At 43.1% G+C, this 15,593-nt stretch overlaps 1 protein-coding gene across 1 annotated transcript in view; it reads left to right on the forward strand.

The window, feature by feature from the left end:
* ASZ1 (ankyrin repeat, SAM and basic leucine zipper domain containing 1) overlaps positions 1-15,593 on the forward strand; it is a 295,162-nt gene that overhangs the window by 225,923 nt on the left and 53,646 nt on the right. The window contains exons 6-7 of the mRNA XM_030217097.1: positions 158-269; positions 12,290-12,424. Coding sequence (XP_030072957.1) covers positions 158-269; positions 12,290-12,424 — 247 coding nt within the window. The remainder of the gene's footprint in view (positions 1-157; positions 270-12,289; positions 12,425-15,593) is intronic.

Raw genomic sequence — 15,593 nt, forward strand, 5'->3', positions numbered from 1 at the left:
TTTCTTATAGAGTGTTGTTAAATGGAGAGATTTGAGGTTGCATTATAAAAATGCATGTTCATTTTTTTTTTGTATTACTAAAATCACACATCTTTATACTTTTGCTGAACACTCTACAGTTTTCTACATACTTGTTTTTGATTTGATTTGTTTTCAGGAAACTGATGACCACCCTTATGATGGCAGCCAGAGAAGGTTATGCTCAGGTTGTTTCTCTTCTTGTTGCCCATGCAGCAGAAATAAATTCTCAGGATGAAAATGGTTATACAGTAAGATTAACTAATATTTGTTTATAAAACTGCAACATTCTTTCAGCTATGGTTCTAACAATTTATTGCAAGATTGATTTTAACTAAATTAACATTATGCTAATAGTTTATTTTTAATTTGGCAAACAAGGCAGCCTTCCAAGTATGGAACAGTCATAATAGTTATTGAGGCAGATGGAGGCAAGAAAAACCTCTAATGCACAACTAGAAAATTTGAAGACCATTTATATTTTGCACAAATATAATAATTGGAATTTAAGTTCAGATTAAGCCATAAGAACTATATAGCGAGAACTCATCACTTTTCATCATCAGTATTTCATAATTTGATACTAGATCATTTTATAGCAAGTTGGACCAGTTTCCAGGTTTATGGTATGTACATATGTGCCTATTTTATAAGGTATCTTTGTAAAAGCTATCCTACCCCAGAGAATGCTATTTCTGTTTTATCCATGGAGAAAGTTGTGTGGTAGCCATGTTAGTCCACTTTTAAAGAAAATGCATATAAGCAAAATGAAGAAAATAAGATTACGGGGTCCTTTTACCAAGCTGTAGGAGAAAGGGTCCTGCATTAGTGATGGGGCCCATTTTTCCCATGCGCCACTGCTCTTTTTACCTTAGCAGGTAAAAAAGCCCCCAGCACAAATGGCCATGAAGTGAGAGAACTCTTACTGCATGGCCATGCAGCAGAGAGCCCTTACTGCTACCCATTGAGATGGCGATAAGGGCTCCCATGTTAACCTGGCAGTAACCGGGCAGTAAGCAGCAATGTCTGATTACCGCTGGGTTATCGCCATGCAAGCCATTTCTGGGGTTTTTCTTTTTCCCTCGGAAATGGTGCATGCTTGGGGCAGGACTACCGCTGGCGGCCGCATTGGGCTGGTGGTAATCCCGGAAGAGCGAGTGGTAAGCCCACGTTGGGCTTACTGCTGCTTTGTAAAAGGGCCCCAATACTTTTATATTGAACTAACAGTATACTTAAAGCTTTTGAAGGTAATACCTTCAGATCAGAACTGAGCAAATGATGACAAATATCAGAATATATAAGTGAAATATAAAAGCATTCTAATGACAGTTTCATAGGGAAAGGTAAGGGTGGGGGATGAAAAACAGGGAGAGGATGAATGCGTGATCAGAGGGTGACAAAGCAGTATAATTGTGTGGTTTAGAATCTGATAGGAAAACCAACAAAGGTTTTACATTCCTGGATTGTTTTAAAATTTCATTTTAGTATTCTTACCATAAAGACTTTGATGCAGAGCTCTGGTCTTGCAAAGTACTATCCTTCAGAAGTGTCACCCTGGTTAGCACTGTGGTGTTTGATGTAGTGTTTTTCTTGGGGGCATTTTGTTTTTGTAGGTTCAATCTTATGCATCTGGCCTGTCTCTCCAACAAAGCATCTTTCTTCACATATTTTTTGCATTGAATGATATATACCACATTTGAAGATGAGCACGTGTAAGGATCCTCTTATGCTAAATGTTTTACTCACGTGAGTGACACTGGATTCCTGTGATATGTGCTGGCACAGTCTTCCAGTCTGCAGCTTGATATATTGCAGGGATGTGTACCATTCTTTTCTTTTTCAGTTTCTATTGGGGAGTTTGCTTTTCATTCATTTTTGCTTCACATTAGGTGGTTGTCGGAAAGTCAGCATTGGTGGAACTTGGAATACCTCTTTCAGTAATTTATCCTCCTAGAGTAGTAGCTGTATATCTTTAATGATTATTCTCAGTTTTCTAGTTCTGGATTATATGTCGCTACAAAGGGCACTCTCTGTGGTTTTCTTTTCTATATACTGCAATAGGTTTCCCATGGGTGTCCTAAGGGATGAGGCAATCGTCTTGGAGATTATTGTAGGGTTGCATCATTTTTGTTTGAAGGATTCAGTCAGGATTTGTCTGTCTCTTGGGTCAAGCAGATATAATGGTATTGCATGGTTTGGCTGTGTATAATGGACGTTTCTCCGAGTACAAAAAGGCATATCACATGTGGGTGATGTTATCCACAGTGCTCAGTGCAGACACTGTCATAGTGCAGTGTCACTTTAAAAAAACTTTGAGGCAGTGCCTCTACTGTGCATGTGCAAATGCCTTCCTGCGTGGCGTTCGAGCCTAGGACCAGAAGTTTTGCATTTTCTACGGAACAGATAGGTTGGTTTTCTAACGTTTCCTCAACGAGTCAAACTTTATCTTTTTGGTGCCTTCCTTTTTTCTGGATATTTTTTATCATGCTTTCTTTTTCTCGTTGTTTGTAACCAAAACAAACATTTTTCTAATTTTTTTCCTTTTTCTGCCTTAGGGACTTCTGGGCCTTTTGTTTTGACCAAGGAGCATCAACCATTTTTGGTTTGAAATTTACTCATGCTCCCTGGACTAGTGAACTTCTTGACCTAGTGTTCGCCATTTTTCACTCCATATCAAAGAGGGTGCCGAGTGACTTTAAAAAGTGTACTCAGTACAATAGAACTATCTCAGGCACAGACCCCCATAACGGGTGTGTGCTTGGGTCAGGTGTGGAGCCTGCATTGACATCAGCATCGACATTGGCTGCACTACATCGGGGAATGCCTAGCATCGGACTTGGTACCACGACCACATAAGGACTCCACATCATCATCATGTGCAGTGAGGGACCTGCAGTGTAAACAGCCTAAAAAGCACTGTGCCCGAGACCTCTCCTGCATTGACATCTTCAGTGCAAGGAAAGCGTTGATGCCGCACTGACTGCTCTCCTCTTCAACTTATTACTTTTCAGTGAGAGCTTTTGGTGTCCTCAGTCTCCCATGCCTGGAGAGGCTGTAAGACCTTTGTTCCAACTCCCTGGAGAGGAGTCTGAGTCTGACTCTTCAAAGTACTCGTCTTGGAAGGTACATGGAAGAGTGTGTCTGCTAGAGCATCTGCTTCATGGAAGAGTTTCTGTGACGACGTTGACACATTCGTTGGTCAGGTTCGTGCTACCCCCCAATGGTCTATGCTAAGTTGGTGTGCAGGACCTCTGCCATGACTGCTTCTCCGATGTATCCTTGGGCTGGGCTTAGACTGGTGCTTGCCCAATGTAAGCTTGAATAGACTGCGTATTCAGTAGCCCTTAAAGTTCCTTCTTAAGCATAGCCAGGATTTCCTCTTGTAGAGAAGGTGTCGGTACCAGCTGGAAAACTGGGAATCATAGTTACCTGATGCTAGGGTCCACCTTGGGAATCGGCACTCAAAGAAAAGATCCAGGTGTCATTGTAGACAGCTGAAATCTTCTGCCAGTGTACGGCAGTGGCCAAAAAAGCAAACAGGATGCTAGAAATTATTAGCAAGGGATGGTAAATAAGGCAAAGAATATTATAATGCCTCTATTACTTCATGGTGCAATCTCACCTTGAGTATTGCATTCAGTTTTGGTCACCAAATCTCAAAAAAGATATAGCAGAATTAGAAAAGGTTCAAAGAAAAGTGACCAAAATGATAAAGGGGTTGGAACTCCTCTCCTATGAGGAAAAGCTAAGGAAATTAGGGCTCTTCAGCTTGGAAAAGAGGTGGCTGAGGGGGAGATATGATAGAGGTCTACAAAATCCTGAGCAGGGTAGAAAGGGTAAGAGTGAATTAATTTTTCACTCTTTCAAAAACTACAAAGACCAGGGTACACTCAATGAAATTACTTGGAAATACTTGTAGAACAAATAGGAAGAAATATTTTTTTCACTCAAAGAATAGTTAAGCTTTGGAACTCGCTACTGAAGGATGTGGTAACATTGTTTAGCGTATCTGGGTTTAAAAAAAGATTTGGACAAGTTCTTGGGCGAAAAGTTCATAGTCTGTTCTTGAGATGGACATGGGAGAAGCCACTGCTTGCCTTGGGATTGTACATAAGTAATGCCACACTGGGAAAACACCAAGGGTCCATCGAGCCCAGCATCCTGTCCACGACAGCGGCCAATCCAGGCCAAGGGCACCTGGCGAGCTTCCCAAACGTACAGACATTCTATACATGTTGTTCCTGGAATTGTGGATTTTTCCCAAGTCCATTTAGTAGTGGTTTATGGATTTGTCCTTTTAGGAAACTGTCTAACCCCTTTTTAAACTCTGCTAAGCTAACCGCCTTCACCACGTTCCCCGGCAACGAATTCCAGAGTTTAATTATGCGTTGGGTGAAGAAAAGTTTTCTTCGATTTGTTTTAAATTTACTACACTGTAGTTTCATCACATACCCCTAGTCCTAGTATTTTTGGAAAGCGTGAACGCTTCACATCCATCTATTCCACTCCACTCATTATTTTATATACCTCTATCATGTCTCCCCTCATCTGTCTGTTCTCCAAGCTGAAAAGCCCTAGCCTCCTTAGTCTTTCTTCATAGGAAAGTCGTCCGATCCCCGCTATCATTTTAGTCGCCCTTCGATGCACCTTTTCCAGTTCCACTATATCGTTCTTGAGATGCGGCGACCAGAATTGAACACAATACTCAAGGTGCGGTCGCACCATGGAGCGATATAACGGCATTATAACATCCTCACACCTGTTTTCCATACCTTTCCTAATAATACCCAACATTCTATTCGCTTTCCTAGCCGCAGCAGCACACTGAGCAGAAGGTTTCATTGTATTATCGACGACGATACCCAGATCCCTTTCTTGGTCTGTAACTCCTAACGTGGAACCTTGCATGACGTAGCTGTAATTCGGGTTCTTTTTTCCCACATGCATCACTTTGCACTTGCTCACATTAAACATCATCTGCCATTTAGCCGCCCAGTCTCCCAGTCTCGTAAGGTCCTTCTGTAAGTTTTCACAATCCTGTCGCGAGGTAACGACTTTGAGTAACTTTGTGTCATCAGCAAATTTAATTTCCTCGCTATTTAACTTCCATCTCTAAATCATTTATAAATATATTAAAAAGCAGCGGTCCTAGCACAGACCTCTGAGGAACCCCACTAACTACCCTTCTCCATTGTGAATACTGCCCATTTAACCCCACTCTCTGTTTCCTATCCTTCAACCAGTTTTTAATCCACAATAGGACATTTCCTCCTATCCCATGACCCTCCAATTTCCTCTGTAGCCTTTCATGAGATACCTTGTCAAATGCCTTTTGATAATCCAGATACACAATATCAACCAGCTCCCCTTTGTCCAAATGTTTGTTTACTCCTTCAAAGGATTGAAGTAGATTGGTCAGGCAAGATTTCCCCACACAAAAGCCGTGCTGACTTGGTCTCGGTAATCCATGTCGCTCGGATGTGCTCTGTAATTTTGTTTTTGATAATAGTCTCTACCATTTTCCCCGGCACTGACATCAGACTCACCAGTCTATAATTTCCCGGATCTCCCCTGGAACCTTTTTTAAAAATCGGTGTTACGTTAGCCACCCTCCAATCTTCCGGTACCACGCTCGATTTTAAGGATAAATTACATATCACTAACAGTAGCTCCGCAAGCTCATTTTTCAGTTCTATCAGTACTCTAGGATGAATACCATCCGGTCCAGGAGATTTACTACTCTTCAGTTTGCTGAACTGCCCCATTACGTCCTCCAGTCAGTAAGTTTCTCCAACTCGTCCGCTTGAAATACCGTTTCCGACACCGGTATCCCACCCAAATCTTCCTCGGTGAAGAACGAAGCAAAGAATTCATTCAATCTCTCCGCTACGTCTTTTATCTTCCTTGATTGCCCCTTTTACCCCTCGGTCATCCAGCGGCCCAACCGATTCTTTTGCCGGCTTCCTGCTTTTAATATACCAAGAAAACATTTTGCTATGTTTTTTTGCCTCTAATGCTATCTTTTTTTCGTAATCCCTCTTGGCCTTCTTTATCTGCATCCATCATTTCTCCTCTCTTCCCTCCCCTCCATCCATGTGCATCTCCTTCCTGACTTCCCTCCCCTCCATCCATCCATGTCCAGCAACTCTCCATTCTCCCCTGCCCTCTCCTCCATCCACCCATATCCAGCAAATTTCCTCTCTCCCCTGCTCCCATTCATCCATCCATATCCAGTACTTCTCTCTCCCCCCTGCCCTCCCCTCCATCCATCCATGTCCAGCAACTCTCCATTCTCCCCTGCCCTCCAACCATCCATCCATGTCCAGCAACTCTCCATTCTCCCCTGCCCTCTCCTCCATCCATCCATGTACAGCAACTCTCCATTCTCCCCTACCCTCTCCTCCATTCTCCCCCATCCATCCATATCCAGCAATTCTCCTCCCTCCCCTCCCCTCCTGTCCAGCAATCTCTTCTCTCCCCCTGCCCTCCCCTCCTCTCCTGTTCAGCGATCTCTTCTCCCCTGCCCTCCTCTCCAATGCCAGCCATCTCTTCTCTCCCCCTGCCCTCCCATCCATCTTCAGCGATTCTCCCTGCCTCCCTCAGCTCCCTGTCAACCCTCCTCTCCGTTCCCCCCCCCCCCCCCCCCATTTAACCCTTTTACTTTCAGGTGCAGCGACAGCAGTGAAGAGGACAACACAGCTTCCTCCTTCCCTCACACAGTGTCCCGCCCTCGCGGAAATAGGAAATGCATCATCGCAGAAGGCAGGACACTGTGTGAGGGAAGGGAGATGCTGGCGGTGAGCCCGCTGTGTTGTCCTGTTCACTGCCTTCACTGCACCTGAAAGTAAAAGGGTAAAACACGCGCTCAGGGGGGGAGGAACAGAGAAGGAGGGCTGTTGATCGGGGAGCTGAGGGCGGGAAGGAGCGGAGGGACTGTCCGAGAGCTGCCGCGCTGCTGTGCCAGGCAGCCCTGCATTTGGGGAGGCAGCAGTCAGGAGATGGTCAAGGTTGAAGCCTCCCCAAGCCTCTTATACGGGGTACATATGACTGTCCTCCCACCCCATCCATGTCCATCAATTCCCCTCTGCCCTGCCCTCCCCTTCCTTTCATCCCTGCCTCCCCTCGATGTCCTGCGATTCTCTCCTCCTAACATCATCTCGCCTCCAGTGTTCCCTTCCCCCTCATTGTTCCACCCTCTTACATCATTATGTTTTGACGCGAGGGTGGGACAATGAGTGGGAATGGATGTTACGAACCCAGGCATCCAGACATAGAATGTTGGAGGTGCAAATTATTATATAGGATAGAAATGCTGACTTCAGAGACCTGACTTAAGGTGGGTCCTTGAAAAAGTGAAAAAAGTTAGTTAAATCTCAAATGCAAAAAGCAACGTGCACATGGTTGGTCCATCACACTGTAGCGGTATTTACCTGAGATCTCACCTTTGCTGGTCTTGGCCTATAAATGCCTGAACCATTCTTATAACAATATGGATTCTACAGCCTGTGACCTGAATACATCTGTAACTATCAGAAACCAGCTTGGTTACAGAAAGGAATTACTGCTGAGCCGTGCAAGATTACTTCATCCAAGGACATATTCTTTGTTTCAAACTAGCCCGTTATCTCCTGGGAACATTGGAGGAGAGAGACACACAGCTCCAGGAGTGTGGACTCAGACAGGGAGTTTGCATGCCATCTATAACAAAGGCTCTCTTCATGACCATGAAACTGGCTGGACATGTGATTGGTCCACAGGTATCATCTGACCCTGGGAAACCAAAAAGTTTGGACTGAAGAGAATGAGAGTTGGAGAGAGAACACCAGAAGAGAGAAACACCGGATGATTTGCAGGTGAACAGAATGCTCGGAAGAGCCAGAGACTGATTTTCCTAACACCAGTGAACTATGTGCCTTGTAACCAACTGACAAGGCCTGCTCAGCTACAACATCATGCCTTATCCAAGACTGTAAAACAAAAAAGGTGGGAATATAAGCCAGGCTCTCCAAAGAATGGAACCAAAAATTGTTTAAAAATCAAAGTTTAATATTTTCAAACAGATAAATATACCAATAATGCATAAGAAATGACTCGACACAACGTTGTGTTTCGGCCAAGGAGGCCTACATCAGGAGTCTAAAAACATAAATACACAAACAAAATATAAAAAATGATAAATGACTAAATTAATAATAATATATAGCAATAATTGTATTAAAAGAGGAACAAATATATTTTTTCAAATAAATCAAGGAACGATGTAAATACAAAAAGTAAAATAAAATACTGTTAGCAAAAAGAACTGAAAGATATACATATATATATATATGTCAAAATAATATATTAAACAAACAATATGCTAAATAGCACTAAAGAAAGAAACATAATGTATAGAAAAAACGAGAATGGAGATTAAATAAAAACAAAATGTATACATACATGGGAATTAATAAGAAGACTGACCTTATGGAACTGGTTAAAATAAGATGTCAAAGGAATCTCAAATAGTAAATAGAGGATTCCAAAGGATCTTGCAAAATAAATATATAGAAAATATATAGTCTGCAAAGAAATGGAAAAAGATATTGTATTCACAAGTGTAATGGACATACAGAAGGCGAATAAATATATATAACCCTAGGGATACGTGAAACAGTTCAAGGGAAAAAAAAAATATAATAATGAATGCATGAAGAACGACCAAACAAAAAAACAGGGGAAACGATTAGACTATTGAGTCTTAACCAGCGCTGTCTTGTATTTAAAACAATCATTTAGCTAAGGAACCGGCAGAAAACAAATTAAAAGGTAATCCAAAAAACGCGCAGTATATTAATATTGAAAATAATGAAAAAATGGCTGAATTACAACATCGCTAGGCTGTTGGAGAGTTAAATATAAAAAATGCGCTGCATATTAATAATGAAGAAAACCGCGCTAAAGTAAAACAAAAATGCTAATATGCAACAACACTACGGTTGTAAACCGCATGTATTTGAAAGAAACGTGAAGCACATACCTTAAAAAAGACCGTTGTACAAAGTGAGCCGTCTGACTAGTAGTGTTGTTGCATATTAGCATTTTGCAAGATCCTTTGGAATCCTCTATTTACTATTTGAGATTCCTTTGACATCTTATTTTAACCAGTTCCATAAGGTCAGTCTTCTTATTAATTCCCATGTATGTATACATTTTGTTTTTATTTAATCTCCATTCTCGTTTTTTCTATACATTATGTTTCTTTCTTTAGTGCTATTTAGCATATTGTTTGTTTAATATATTATTTTGACATATATATATATATGTATATCTTTCAGTTCTTTTTGCTAACAGTATTTTATTTTACTTTTTGTATTTACATCGTTCCTTGATTTATTTGAAAAAATATATTTGTTCCTCTTTTAATACAATTATTGCTATATATTATTATTAATTTAGTCATTTATCATTTTTTATATTTTGTTTGTGTATTTATGTTTTTAGACTCCTGATGTAGGCCTCCTTGGCCGAAACACAACGTTGTGTCGAGTCATTTCTTATGCATTATTGGTATATTTATCTGTTTGAAAATATTAAACTTTGATTTTTAAACAATTTTTGGTTCCATTCTTTGGAGAGCCTGGCTTATATTCCCACCTTTTTTGTTTTACATTTTACGCACCGTGGGATCTATTGAGTTCTCCATATTTTTGTGGATTCTCTTTATCCAAGACTGTACCATTTGCATCCAGAATTCAACTCTCGGACCTTATTCCTGGACTGGGAGGCTCGCTGAGGTTTTCATTTTGAGACTCTGAGGAACTCCGCTTCTCTACCATTGGGAGTCTGTGACAGACGGCAAGGTGAGATAACAGGATATATTTACCTATAGTCACGGGGATAATTAGTCCTTAGTTTGTCTGAGACAGGTTTACATCAGGACTTCTGGTCTGTGCATTCAGCTGATCGCTGTATTTTGCATAAGACGTGTAATAAGTTCTTATATAGGAATTAGGATTTCAGGATTGTACTGGGTTGTGTAATCGCTCCTTTAGTTAGTGCGTTAGAATAATCATATTGTATTATCTGTTCTGGTGATAATCTATTTTTATAGCAAGTTATTTTTGTATTTTGCTTGGCATTTTGCTTCAGTACTGTTTATATATATTTTTTCCTGTACATAATAAATAATATATTCCATTTGTGGCATGGTTTCTTTTACTACTCCCCTAACAAGGCTCATATATGGTTTTAACCTCCACCTTAACCATATATCATATAGAAATCATTCATATGTTTTTTATGTTTATCGCCTCAGCAGTGCACATGACCAACTTCACTCTTTTATTGGACATTCAACAGCACCCAAATCCTCACTGGCGATAATATTTTATTAAACTGTTTCTTCATTTACTTATTTAACTGTTCATTTTACTTTTTAATCTCTAAGTTACTTATAAGCAATACTTAACTTGCACTGAACGGTCAGACCAGGGGTTCAACAATGCCCGACATGCATGTTTCGCCCTAAAAGGCTGTGTCAAGGGCTCCCCTAAAAAATACATAAATATAAGTGCATTAAAACATCGTCTTTAAGGAGGCAGCACAGGTCCTGTATTTTACAAATGCCCAGCTGTCTCCCCATACTATACCCCATATTTTATTCTAAACCATACTTCCAACCTACCCTTAGCCGTTCTTAGTACCAGCCTCGCAATGTTTTCTTTCTGGATTTCCTCCTGCTAAGATGGCGACGGCTTCCTACTCTGTCCTTTTAGCTTCTCCTTCTCCTATTGATGTCTCCACCCCCTGAGTCTGATGGACCAATCACAATTCCTCACTACTGCTCCCCCCCCCCCCGGAGGTCGCTGATGCCGCCCCCCCCCCCCCCAAGGTCGCAGCCAACCTCCTCCACCAGGCCAGGCCCTCTCTTCTACATTTAACTTACAGCGCCGAAACCGCAGGCAGATCAGCTCCCGTCGGCCTTCCTTCTCAGCCTGTGTCCCCCGCCCTCGCTGACGTTACGTCACATGAGGGCGGGGCACAGGCAGAGAAGGAAGGCCGACGGAGCTGATCTGCCTGCGGTTTCGGTGCTGTAAGTTAAATGTAGAACAGAGGGCCCGGGTGGAGGGGGCCGGTGGCAACCTCGGGGGGGGGGGGGTAGCGGTAGCGGCGACCTCGGGGGGGAGGGGCAATAGCAGCGACCTCGGGGGGAGGGGAAGGCAGGAGAAATGCTCAGAAGGAGGAGGGGGGCCTTGGAGCTGTGAGGGAGGGGAGGGACGGAGGGGGGCCTTGGAGCTGGCTTGGACAGGGGGCCTTGGAGCTGGGAGGGGAGGCCATGGAGCTGGGAGGGGAGGGAATGGGGCCTTGGAGCTAGGAGGGAGGGAGAGACAGGGGGCCTTGAAGCTGGCAGGGAAGGAGGGAGGATGCTGGACATGGGAGGTCAGAAGTAGGGGGGCCTTGGAGCTGGGAGGGATGTACAGAGGGGGGCCTTGCAGCTGGCTGGGAGGGACGGAGGGGGGGGGCCCTTGGAGCTGGGAGGGAATCGGGCCTTGGAGCTGGGAGGGAGGGCCCGGGTGGAGGGGGCCGGTGGCGACCTCGGGGGGGGAGGGGCGATAGCAGCGACCTCGGGGGGGAGGGGGGGGGCAGGAGAAATGCTCAGAAGGAGGAGGGGGGGCCTTGGAGCTGCGAGGGAGGGGAGGGACGGAGGGGGGGCCTTGGAGCTGGCTTGGACGGGGGGCCTTGGAGCTGGGAGGGGAGGGAATGGGGCCTTGGAGCTAGGAGGGAGGGAGAGACTGGGGGCCCTGAAGCTGGCAGGGAAGGAGGGAGGATGCTGGACATGGGAGGTCAGAAGTAGGGGGGCCTTGGAGCTGGGAGGGATGTACAGAGGGGGGCCTTGCAGCTGGCTGGGAGGGACGGAGGGGGGGCCCTTGGAGCTGGGAGGGAATCGGAGCTGGGAGGGAGGGAAGGAGGAAGGGCGGGGAGCCGAGGGGAGGGAGGGAGGGAGTTATACATCAAAATAGAGCATACCAATACTTGCCCGTTTTAACGGGCTTAACGGCTAGTAAAATATAAACTAGAAAAAAGGGTATCTTTTTGCAGTTGTCAACTGAATTATATCTGAAATTAAATCACTAGCACTGCTGCTACATATACTATTATTTTACTTCTTAATATCGTGTGAATAAGTAAGTCCAGTGAATAAGAGCTTCTTTTTGATAGGAACCCTAGAAGTTAAGCCTTTTTTTGAGGTTCTTAATTATTTAGAAACTGAAAACTTTCTTCAATATAGGCACTAACATGGGCTGCATCTCAAGGACATAAGAGTACAGTTTTGAGGTTGCTTGAACTTGGGGCAGATAAAAGTCTACAAACCAAGGATGGTCAAACACCAGGAGAGATAGCTCATAGATATAATCATTCAGAGGTATGTTCTAGAATTTTTAACATTTTAAAAAATATTACTGTTTCTGAAATTCAATATGCTATATATTTTGCTTTTCAATAGTCACTGGTACTGAAAGTTTAATTTGTTCATTTACTGTAGCAACCTTCCTTGAACACAGCAAGGCAGTTTACAACTTGCGAGTATATAAAAGACACCATGCAACAGTGACCAATAAAAAAGTACAATCAGTAAATAGGCAGGCAGATAAAAGAAAACAAACTACAAATATACTAGAAGCACACATCAGTTTGTTTATAGCAATTTTTATTGAGCCATTCAAAATAAACAAGAAAACTCACCAGTCTACCAACAAGGCAAATAGTGGTAATGAAGTTGACATAGAAGAACAAGGCACGCTCATTTATACAGATCTTCTCCCCCCCCCCCCCCCCCCCCCCCCCCCAATCCTTCCCACCAATCCACCCCCTACCCAAGGTAATCTTTCAAATGCGTGGAACTATGCAAAGGTTGAGAGTCTAAATCAAATGTTAAGAATACAACTTTATGCTACAGAGGTCAGTGTTAACCAGGTGTCCTGGAACTGATGCCACTCCATAGAGAAACACCTCTCCACCATAAGGAGATTGAGCATTTACGAGTGCCAGTGCTGTACTGAAGGTGCCATTTTTAAAAAGCCAATGCTGCAAGATGTTTTTTAACACTAAAAGAATGGACTAACACAGGAACTTTAGGAAGCCCCTATGGACTGGACAAAGCTGAGGAAAGTCTTCAAAAAGCAAGCGTGGAGTGTAGGGAGCAGTAATCTTCCAGGTAACAGAAAGAAAATGTAAAACCTCCTTCCAAAGCTGCACAGTGTTCGGGCATGATCAGAACATGTGGCCAAGGGTTGCAGTTGGAGAGGCACATTTAAAACAATCTGCTTTGTGGTGAAGTTGTAATATGCATGCCTTTTAGGGTGAAACTTAAAGGCATATTAGGAGTTTATACTGTAGTTCCCAGTAAGCAACATTGTGGGAGAATGAAAACTCTTTATTCCAGCAAGAAACCATCCCTTCTCCAGTGGGATACCCAAATCCATCGAACACGCTGCTAGCAAGCGGGAGTAATCCATAGTTGGTGTCGTGCAAAGCAGGTGACGATGATTAAAGCTCAATGGGACTTTATGCTGTGAATGAAGGGCAAAAGCTTCATCCAATAGTTCATAAATATCTGAGCTCAAAAATCCAGAAGATACGGTGGTAACAATGTCAAAGCTGAAAATAAGCAAATATATCCTGGAGTGTGTCAAAGGATTTCAAGTGACAGTCATTAGTCAATACCTGGATCAGATATTTAATTTCACAAGCCTCCCGGGTCACAAAAGCAGTGGAATCAATACTAGGCAAAAAAAATCTGCATTGTTCTGAATAGGCAGCAAAGGCATCCATTGAGGATGGGGATGATGAAAACGATAAATCCACTTTCAAACACGCCACAGTGTCTGATAGATAACATAAGAACTCAAGTCTAGTAGGATGGAGAGGAGACACTGCATGAAGATAGGCACTGAAATGCTCACTACCCAACAAAAACAGTTCAATAGGAGTGGCTGAAAACAGAGGTTTTATGATACCAGTCATTAATGTGACACACACCACAACTAACCGTTAAATAACTGATATTAAGAAGACCCAAACCTCCTTTAGTTCTTGGAGTAGCAATAACATGCATAGATAGGTGGGCCTTCTTACCCTGCAACAGGTAAGTCTGTATTAGCCTACTTAAAAGCTTTTCATAGTAACAGTAAGTTATAGAGGCAACATTTCAAAAATATACAACCAGTGAGGTATAATTAGCATATTATAGAGGTGGATTCACCCTATCAAAGACAAATGATAGGCTCTCCAAACATGCAGATGAACTTTAGTGAAGCGTAACAAAGGAGGTAACATTCATAGGATACACATGAGAGAGGTTCCTAGGAAGAAATATACTTAAGAGACCCATTAAAGAGGAAAGGAGTCCTCCTAACGGTCCCGAAGGGCCGGCGTAGATGGCAAATCGATTTGTCAAGATTTAAGGTAAAACCAATAAGAAGCCCCATAGTCCTCTATAAGCTCTATGGCCGCCGCTAAAGAATCTTGGGGATGCATCAAAAGCAGGAGGAAGTCATCCGCAAATGCCAAGGTTTTAAAACACACTGGGCCGACAGAGATCCTGCACCCTGTCCTCCCACCATAAAGAACAAAGAAGAGGCTCCAACATCAAGATAAAAGGGGACAGTACGCTGCCCAATTTCAAAAGAATCTGTGCGGACACTATTAATCAGCAGAGAGTCTTGGGGATGGGTGTATAATGTACGGATTGCATCCAAAAACCATTCAGTAATCCCCACATGCGACAAAATATGAAATATAAACGCCCAACTCACTTGATCAAAAGCCTTAGCAGCATCCAGGCTAGCTAATAGCAGAAGGATAGCATGACACTGACTATAGGCCAAGGATAAAAGGGCTTTGTGAACATTTAATACAGACTGTCGACCCTGAACAGACTCCATCTGATCCTCATATACCACAGAAGGTAAATAGAGAGACAGCAGATCTGCCAGCACCTGGGAAAAAAGTTGAGGCCCACGTTTATGAGGGATATTGGCTGATATGAAGTGGGATAGTTGCCCAGTTTTCCCGGCTTTAATAATAAGCTTACTGAGGCTTCAGTAACATAATGAGGGACCGTATCCTGGGTTACAGCTGCATTATAATACGGTAACAACGAGCCTCTAAGGTGGACCTGAAGAACTTTATAAAACTCTCCTGAGTAACCATCAGGGCCAGGAGACTTAAAATTTTTAGTATCTCGAATTGGCCACTGTAGCTCCTTTGCCTGGAGAGGACCATTAAGAGCTTCTACTACCTCCTTAGAGAAACGTGGCATCCTTGAATGGTACAAGTAGTCTATAAACTTCTCAGATGAAAAATCAACCCCGCCTGATAAACCCCTTTAAAATAATCAGTTAAGAGTTTTGCCACCTTCTCCACCCGAGAATGAGAAGAACCATCCGGAGCCCTCATAGCCAAAAGCTGGTGGTGTCGCTATCAGGTCTTAGATGCACTAAAAGCTTCTCTGGCTTGTTGCCAAACCTGTGAAGACAATGCTTTCGATAAATCAGAGACCGCAGAACTTGCTCATGCAACAACAAATTAAG

The sequence above is a fragment of the Microcaecilia unicolor genome, chromosome 10 (genome assembly GCF_901765095.1).
Source record: "Microcaecilia unicolor chromosome 10, aMicUni1.1, whole genome shotgun sequence".
In the NCBI taxonomy this organism is placed as follows: Eukaryota; Metazoa; Chordata; class Amphibia; order Gymnophiona; family Siphonopidae; genus Microcaecilia; species Microcaecilia unicolor.